The sequence below is a fragment of the Oryzias melastigma genome, linkage group LG11 (genome assembly GCF_002922805.2).
Source record: "Oryzias melastigma strain HK-1 linkage group LG11, ASM292280v2, whole genome shotgun sequence".
NCBI lineage: Eukaryota > Metazoa > Chordata > Actinopteri > Beloniformes > Adrianichthyidae > Oryzias > Oryzias melastigma.
The window spans coordinates 22178943-22188696 of record NC_050522.1 but is presented as its reverse complement, the minus strand read 5'-3'; the positions used below and the strand labels follow the sequence as shown (position 1 = coordinate 22188696).

General features: G+C 29.3%; 1 protein-coding gene across 1 annotated transcript; it reads left to right on the top strand.

The window, feature by feature from the left end:
- Positions 1-156: 156 nt before the first annotated feature.
- LOC112162563 (dentin sialophosphoprotein) lies at positions 157-9126 on the top strand (the record flags this gene model as incomplete). The annotated part of the gene is given in 21 exon segments (XM_024298373.2): positions 157-195; positions 382-420; positions 526-552; positions 708-746; positions 1086-1124; positions 1309-1341; positions 1827-1865; positions 2029-2055; positions 2664-2702; positions 2871-2909; positions 3023-3046; positions 3911-3949; positions 4130-4168; positions 5126-5152; positions 5481-5519; positions 5638-5676; positions 5852-5890; positions 6506-6538; positions 6806-6832; positions 7640-7675; positions 7803-9126. Coding segments are annotated over 21 exon segments (770 nt in total), but the record flags the coding sequence as incomplete, so codon positions are not given.
- Positions 9127-9754: the final 628 nt, after the last annotated feature.

The following is a 9754-nucleotide window of genomic DNA, read 5'->3' as shown; positions in this document are numbered from 1 at the left end:
AGGTGGAAGTGCTGAGAGTTTGGATACCCCTCATTCAAGAGATTGGTTTAATAATATGTTAAACATCTGTTGGTTTATTTAGCATGCATGTTTATTAATGCAGCATTGACACATTTTGTATTCAAACTAAAAATTAAAATTTCTGTATTTTCACAGATGGCAGTTCTGATGCTGAGAAGCAATCAGAAACAAAAAGTAAGTCTTTTTAACCTTCTAGTATTAATTTAGAGATTTAAAAAAAAAATTAACATATTAGTTGTAGATTTGTAATTCTTTTTACGGACCTGTTTGTGTTTATGTGAACTGCAGAAAAATTGTAAACATGTAAGTGTAAATTTAAAAAAAATGTCAAAAATCTGAATTTAGTGTTTATTTTTGCAGGTGGGAAAACAGCCAAAACTGCTTTAGAGCTCTTAAAAGGTTGGTTCCCTTAAAAAAAAAAAAAAAAAAATTAAATCTTTACGGTGTGATGTTTAAATGTTTAATTCTTAAAACATTTTCAAAAATAAGTTTTCATTCTTGTAGATGCGGTGAAGCTCCCCCTCAGTGATGGTTTGTATCTTCTATAAAATAAACATTTTGCAACATTTCTAACAACTTCTTGGAAATCATTAAAACGTTCACTAATTTGGTCAATCCAGACCCATCTCATAGAGTTAAACAAATGTTTCATTACTTTTTCTATAAAATCATCTGTTTTCTTGCAGGTGGAAGTAATGAGAGCGTGAACGCCTCTGATTCAAGAGGTTGGTCTGATAATATGTCAAACATGTGAAGCTGCAGACGGATTTATTTACTGTGCTTGTATTAATGTAGAAAATGTATTAAAATGTTTAACATTAAAAATGAAACTTAAAGTATCTTTATGTTAACAGATGGAAATTATGATAATAAGAAAATATTATTTAAAAAAATATTTATACCCCTGTGTTATTTTACTTTAAGAGTTTGTGAACATAATTATATTAGATTAAGATTTTTGAATCATTTTTTACTCGTCTGTTTTTATGTTGGGGTGAACTGCAGGACAATTGGGGTAAATGTAGAAAAGTGTCAAAATATGAATTGTATATTTCCGTCTGCAGATGGAATCAATGTCAATGCGATTTTGAGTCTCGTGAACGGTTAGTATCCATAAATGTCACTAAACATTTAAGTAAATATTGTTTATTTTTTAAGCTGCTAAAAACAGGCTGGGTAAAAGTACTACAAATGATGTTTAAAAACTATCAAATGGGATTGCAGGCTTGGGTTTAAAAATACATATAAGCAACAATTGAGTTTTAATACTTTTTTGTATGCTTGCAGGCAAAGAAAATAAGAAGTTTCCTGTCATCCATGGTTGGTATTTTCCTCATGCTGTGCAATATTTCTAATTCCGTCTTAAGTTGCACAGGTTAAATATGTGTTTTTTTTCTCTTTAGACTATTTGTTTTTTGTCTTAAGATGTAAAATAAATACATTTGTCAATGCAAACAATCACAAGCTTCACAGGGATTTATACGAGTTATAAACAACAGTGTGTACAAACATAAAAAGTGTAAAGCAACAGAGGCACAAAAAGCTAAAAATGTTATAACCTACAGGCTAAAAGCATTTGGTGTCTTTTTCACAAAGGACTTAGTGAAAATATGTAAAATACTATTTGGAGATACTTTTTTTTACTCTTTTCTTTTTATGTAACGAAAACAGCATATGTACCAAAGTACAGAATAAGAAAAATATCTCACTGTGTTATGTTTAAAACTAAAAAATAATTGTAAAGATTGTATCCTTCAGTTCGAAAATTTTGAATTTAATTTTTTTTTTTTTTTTTTTTTTTGCAGGAAAAATGTACGGCAGTCCTGACCTACCCGCTGTGAACGGTTGGTTTCTTCTTCACTAAAGACATTAATTAAAATAGACAATGTACCATTTGCAAATATTTGTGTTATGTTTTGTACATCAGATCAAAAAAGTGATTATTCTTAAGTCTAAAATTATTAAAACACTAACCACAAGATTTGATTTTGTTTTGTATATTTTCAGATCCCGAGAAGGATTCCTCTCCCAGTGGTTGGTATCAGTATTTAAATCGCTTTCTTTTGCCGCTGCAGTCAAGATCAAATAGTCCACCTTTTGGGGAAAAGTAATCTAAACCGAAAAAATAAGAATAAAGTATGAAAAATCAGTTTTTAGTCTTTATTTTATTTTATAAGTAACCATGGTATAAGAGGGATAATGAGCGACGACGTGTGCATTATCAGAAATTAACACATGCTGTGGAAGCTTGAGCCAGTGGAAGACAATTGATATTTTTCATTTTATTTATTTATTTTTTTTATTAATAACATGCATTTACGTTGACAGCCATACTTCAAATATAAGAAGTGATTACTACAATTCAATAAATAAATATTATTAATAAATAAATAAAATATTAAATAAAATAATACATAAAAATATTAAGAAGTATTATGTTAAAGCAAACAAAATATGTAAAAATAAAGGTTTCGTTTTTATTAAAATACCAAAAAGAGTTGTAAATAATGTAGCTTTGTTCAAAAAGTTTTGTCTTTTGTTTTGCTCACTGAGATACAATATAACAAACGGTGGATCTGTATAATAAACCTGCAGCTACATTCAAAATAAATCTTCAAATGTCTATTTTTTTTTTTTTACAGATGGCAATTCTGATGATAAGAAACAATCTGAAACAAAAAGTAAGTGATTTTGTCCTTCTGGTTGCAATTTCACTTTAGGATCTTGTAAAAAATATTAAAAATTATATTATTATATTTTACTCATTTGTTTGTGTTTTAGGGTAAACTGCAGTCAAATTGTAAATGTTTCAACAAAGAAAAGTCTGAATTTAACGTTTGTGTTTGCAGGTGGAAAACAAGCCAAATCAATTTTGGAGCTCACAAAGGGTTAGTGTTCCTATAGATTCACAACGGGATGTTTCAAAGCACTTTGAGTAGAAAAAAGATGAAAACTGCAATTAAGTTTTATTTCTGTTTGACCCTTCCTTGTATTTTTGCAGATTTGGAGATGCTTCTCATTGATGGTTAGTATTTTCCTTTTAATACATGTTTTGCAACGATTCTAAAAAAAACGTAATGAGGTGCAGAAATGATTATTTTGGTCTATCTAAATTCTTCATATGGTTTTAAAAATTATTATAAAGATGCAAATGAATAATGAATAACAATAAGAACATCAAAAATCAAAATTACAAAGCAATAGATGCACAAAGAATCTAACAACTATTATTAAGAGATAATCTTTTAGACTTTCCAGTTGCCAACTACAGTCCCATTGATTGTATATGAGAACTGGACAGAGTAATCCCTTGTATTCCAAACAGGAAGTGCCTGCTGGCTACAAGAAGTCAAGACTCCATATTAAAAGTGGTCTTTATTTTTAATTTTTCTTAATTAATCCTTTTTTTTTCATTATATTTTTTTCTGTAGTGTAATGTTTTCAGTTTTCAAACTGGCCAATCAGATGCCTCGGTTAGGGTGTCTGCTGGCCCTTACGTCCAACATTTGAAACATTTGATTAACCGATTTTGTGTAGCCCTTTTTCAAGTGGTGGGATGTGGACTTTAAACAATCTCACTCCCAATTGGCGAGAATGGTTACCATAGAAACCATAGAAATGACGTCTGGCTCCGACATGGCGGCCTCCGTATCTAAAAAAAAAAAGGACGACTAAATTGACCTTATTAGCCCAAAGTGAGTCATTTTCTATGGGTGGCATCACTTGATCCATTTCTCTAAATACAGTCAATAAATAGTCCTAATTTAACCAATTTAAAGGGTTGATTTCTTTTTCACTGAAGAAACTGATGAAAATATATGAAGTAGTATTTGCAGCAAAAACTTATTTTATACTCAAACTAAAATTTCCAATGTCTATATTTTCACAGATGGCAATCCTGAAGATAAGAACAAACCTGAAGCAACAAGTAAGTCATTTTTAATCCCTCTGGTATCAATTTGACTTTAAGAGATTGTGAAAATAAATATCATAAATACTGATTTATATTCCATTTTACTCTTCTGTTATTGTTTTTGGGTAACTGCAAGAAAATTGTAACTAAGGAGCTCAATATGAATAAATCTGAATTTAATGTTTGTATTTGCAGGTGGAACAAAGGCAATTGCGAGGTTGTGTCTCTATAACGGTTGGTATCCACTAATGTCTTTAAAAAATTTGGATTTTTTTAAGTTGGTTTCTGCCTATGAGTGTCACATACATTTGTAATCCAATTAAGTTTTGTTTTTTTACTGTTTTAGTTTAGTATTTTTGGGCAGTGGAAGTGGTGACTACTTCCATATTTCAGCTAAAATACGACCTTTTTCCCTGTTAAAGGAGATAAAAGAGACTCTTTAATGATAAATAGGTTCTTCTGACAGCGAGAGTTAAAAAAAAGTTTTAAAATTAATATTTGACAACAGATATTAATTATCTTTACCTCTGTAAGAAATTACAATCTTTTAACAAAGTAGCTTAATGGTCTGGTATTTAAAATCATAAAACAGAAGTTAAAAATATAGAAAAATCAACATTTAAATCATGAAACAATCTGAAAATAAAAATATGCATTTAAATGATGAAAAGCAGTTTAACCTTAATAAGTGAAAGAAATGGTTAGCATCATCCTCTCTGCAGACGTTCATCAATATAAGATATTTGCAGATGCTGTTTGATTGCCGTTTTGTTTAATATGCAAAAATATTAAAAAAACAATAGCAAAGTGCAATCAACACTTCAAGAAAATACTTGATAATATGAGGTTTAAAAACCGTAAAACACTGAGGATTATACGCAACATTTCCAAACAGTTGTATGGAAGGAGTTCATTTATTGTGATATTTTTGCAGACCAGTATTTCCAGATAGCTCCTCCCACATGCGGCAGAAGTGTCAGGTTCATGAACATTGTTAGAGAGCTGGTGGATGCAAATTCAACATGCAAATCGCATTTCTTGTTAAGGCAGCACAAGGGGCAGACCTTTAGACTTTCTAGGTGCCAGTAATAGTTCTGACTTACACACTTTAAATATGATTTTTTTTTTACGCCTGAAACTAATAAAACTCTAAAAGCAAAATTTGATATATTTTTCTTTTTATATTTTTAGAAGTCAAGAAAGATTCCTCTTCTACTGGTTGGTATCTTGCTTATTTTTAACAAGAGTTCAAATATTATAAGTTTTCTCTTAATTATTGTGATTGTTTAAATGTGTCTGTTCACATTTTACACTAAGAATAAAAAAAATTACAAGTTACAAAAGGAACTGTATCCAAAGAATGAGCAAAAATGAGGATAAAATAATGATAATTATTGTAAATATGGTAGCTTTGTTTTATGTTTTTTGTCTCTTCTTAGCTCCTTGAGAAAAACTTAAGCTGTGAACTGGAGTTTTTCTAATAAAAAGCCTGATAGTGAACGAAACAGAAATTATTAGATGTTTACATCAGTCTGTGTTCCTGCAGGTGGAAGTACTGGGAGTGTGGACGCCTCTGATTCAAGCGGTTGGTTTCAGAGCCTTTAAAAACATGTGTAGCTGCAGATTCATTTTATTTACCATGAAAATGCACAAATGCAGCATGATTTTATTTATTTATTTACTAAAAATATCTGTTTTCACAGATGGCAGATCAGATGTTACTAAACAATCTGAAACAAAAAGTAAGTTGTTTTTTGTGTCTAATTTTTGTTTTGTTTAAGAACCTTTATAAAACAAATAAATGAAGAAATTATATATTTTTTATTTATATGTTTTTGTTTTGGGGAAAACAGCAAAATGTCACACTGTTAATGTAGAAAAGTGTTAAAAGCCTAAATTTTATGTTTCTGTTTGCAGGTGGAGTGAAGCTCATCGCAATTCTACATCTCTGGAATGGTTTGTATCCATAAACCTCATTAAACATTTAAATGAATATTTTTATGTATTTTTACGGTGTGTACTTTCCTCATGTGTGTGTTTGTGTTAACATTTTCTAATGTCCCTACCCAAACCAACAGGTTTTTCAGTCATTTGTTTCAGTTTTTGTGAAGAATTTTGTGTTTTTAAATGTAGTTAAATCAGTGATTCCTTTTATATTTATGCTAAAATCTCGCCTATTTCCCTCCTAAAGAATGACAAAAAGACTGTTTAATGATAAATTAAAGTTAAAAACTAGTACTTGACAATGAAAATAAATGAAATCATCTTTACTACTGCAAGAAATTAGAATCATTTTTTAAAAAATAGCCAAAAAGTTTTCAAAAATAATAAAAGGCAATTTAAAAATATAGAAAATTTTAAAGATAAATCATGATAAAAACCTTGAAGGATAAATATACTGTATGTTTTAGAAATAGGAACAAAAGGAGCAGTTTAATGTTTTTTTCCTTGTTTATTGCAAAAAAATAAAAAATTGTAAACCTGTTCCAAACTATAAACCAGTTTAAGGATTTCATGCTTCTGTTGAAAAATGATTAACCTAAGTTGTAATTTTTCTTTGTATGTTTGCAGGACAAGATCACGAGAAGATTCTTCTCATTGATGGTTGGTATTAATTGAATTGTTGAGCAAAATTTCTAAAAAAAGTTGTAAGTTAATAGTGTTAGTTTCAATATTTTGTTAATCCAAACTCTTTTCAAGTGGAAAAATAATCAGATTATATCCTTAATGCAAAAAATGTGCACAAAAAACGAAATCATAAAGCAATAAAAAAGCAATAAAGGCACAATAAATTTTGGATTTTTTTTTGTTTTGTGCAAAAAATGATAAAACACTTAAAGCAAGATTTAATTTTTCTTTTTATATTTTCAGATCCTGAGAAAGACTCCTCCACACGCGGTTGGTATCTTCCTTATTATCAGTTCAAATATGATAAAAACAATTATGATTGCTTACATTTATTTCTGCAGCAGGAAAAACTTCCCATTTTTCAATTTAAGAATTGAAAACCGCAAAATGTTACAAAAAGTTATCATGTCCCAATTTTGAAAAAGTTTGTGGACAAAAGTTTCATTTTTTAAGGTAATCATAACAGTTGCTTGTAATGTAGTTTTCTTTTTTTATTTATTCGTGTGGCTTCAACCTCAATCTGTGAACTGGAGTTTTACAAATAAAAAACTTAAAAAAAAAAAATGAATATTATAAAATCAGATTTGAATGCCTTTCTGAGACCTTGCAGGTGGAAGTACAGCAGGAAAAGGTTTTTTTTTAACATATTTTACATTAAAATAAACCTAATTATATTTTCAAAGAATAAATCGGAAATAACTTTTTTTTTAAATCTCTGCAGCAAACTTTTGACACAGATTTGACCAATTGGTGATGTATTAAATAAATCAAAGGATGAGCTCTAAAAACAAAACTAGTTTTTCATCTCAACAGGATTTAGGTAAAGAAAACATTTGCATGATAAACATATGCTTATTTTTTATGTAAATATCGACTTTTTAACATGGAGGTCAAAGAGAAATTGCTACTTGAAAAAAAAGCTATCCCTAGCGGTCTTTTGAGGAACTGCAACATTTTTTGCTTGTTAGGTGTAACACTGGTAAAAAGACAATTGAATTTCATGACCTTAAATGCACAAGTTAAAATACACAATGGCTCAATGTAAATATCAACATGATTATTATTATTTTTTCATAGGTTCCAATGAGTCCATCAGCTCAGACTCTGCTGTTGGTAAGTCGAATTCTGTAGTATTAAAGGAAATGGAAATTCTATTTGAGAGGATAAGTGTTAAAAATGTTTTAAATCTTTTTAATCTGTCGTTTTGAATGTGAATGGATAACTTTTTTTACATCTACAGGTGGTGACGGGAGCTCTCCTACCCCTGGCTCCTCCTCTTCATCTTCATCCGGCTCAATAGTCTCCTAAAGCAATTTTGGTGCATTTTTGATCGAACACTTTCAAATCAGCTTCATTAAGCTATTTTATCTATAGTCTGTCATTTAATTTTTTTTTGTATTGAAAATTTTAAAAACAAGCACATATTTTTATTTCGGTGGCCTACGTTAAAATGTATGGTTGCATATTTTGCCTTTTAAGTTACTGCAGCAGGAATATTTTACTGAAATATGTAAGTTTACAAACTCTGAGACATTTAACTGAAATAGCATGCATTATCTGAAAAACAAAAATTCCACAAAATAAAATAAATTAAGTAATAAAACCTTTTCAAAAACATGTAGTTTCAACCTTTTGCCAAATTTTGAACATTTTTATAATTTTTACATGAAAAAATACTTTGAACTTTAGTTTGGGCTAAAGCTTTTCTTTTCTGAAGTGATATATTTGACTGCCTTTAACAAGAAATGTATAAAAAAAGAAATAGTTACTGTATCTTCACATTATTACTAAACCTCTTAGTTATTACAATAATGTAAAAGCTTTTAAATGAACACATATGTGACCAGTTCTGGGTTTTTATTTTTTATTTGGATCAATCCATCCTAACTAATCAAATATATTTTAAGAAAAAAAAAAAGATTTTTTGACATTTATATGATGCAATCACTGTAATAAAGAGTATAAAAGATTTCAATACTATATCTATATTTTATACATCTATTTTGTTTTTTGTTTTTTTAACTTTTTTGACAAATTTAATCAGCTTTGACTTGCTTAGTAAAGTTGCCTTATTAGTTAGGAACGGTTTTTTGTTATCATCATCAATTAAAGTCAAATTTTGTTACTTTTACTGAGAGGTGTAAATATTTTCAGTATTTTTCTTATATCTGAAAAATCTCAACTTCCAAACTTGTTGAGGAAAATATAAATTGCTTTTTGTAGCTTTTATCAAATGGTACAAGTTGGGTTAACAGTATTGTTCCTATTGTTTTGTTGTTATGTTACATAATGGAACTTTTTTTTACGCTAAAGCTTTTATGCCTGGATCTATGGGAATATCATAAATAAAACATCTGACAGACTCCCTCAAAATTTGCACTTTGATGAATCTGTATTGTATACACTAAACAAAGTTCATTAAATAGAAATAAATGTGACAGTATGTATGATGCTAAAATCCTCGATTACTTTTTATGTATTTGTTTACACTTCTGTATGTAATATACTTGTCTGGAAATGGTGATGGGTTTATGTTTTAATCAATAAAGATTTGATACATTCTATTCTGTTTAGCATGTTTTTAATTATATAATTTTGTACGTTTATCTCACAGATTTGAACACCTTCCATGTTGTTTCATCTTGTAACTTCGTGTTAAGGCTCAGTTACAGTAAAACTCAACGTTCTGGTTTAACCGGTCAGGTAACAATCAAATTCTGTCTGTTTTAGACTTTGCTTTTATAAACAGCCTATAAATACTTCTTTTACCACACATGGGAAACTGTTTTAAGTATTAGGTAAGTCACTTTGAGGTCCAGTTTACGGCTATGTCCAAATTCCCTCCCTACTCACTACATGGTTCACTATATAGTGCGTTTGCTATTTGGTATCGCTGTCCCAATCTACAATTCCATATCGAGTGCACTAGAAATTTCCAAGATGTCTTTGTGAAACTCTAACGCCCCTCAAAGCTCACTGCATTAGTGAATATAGACCACAATGCATTGCAGTTGAACAAAAAAAACGTGTTTAAATGTAATTTTTGAATAAACCATCCAAATTTTCACCATCAGAACACAATGAAGTCATAAATAAACGACATATTCATCTTTATTCAATTTTATTACTTTGTGAAATCGTTTTTTAGGAAAAAAAACATTGCCTTTAAAATCCAGCTCACTAATCCCAAAC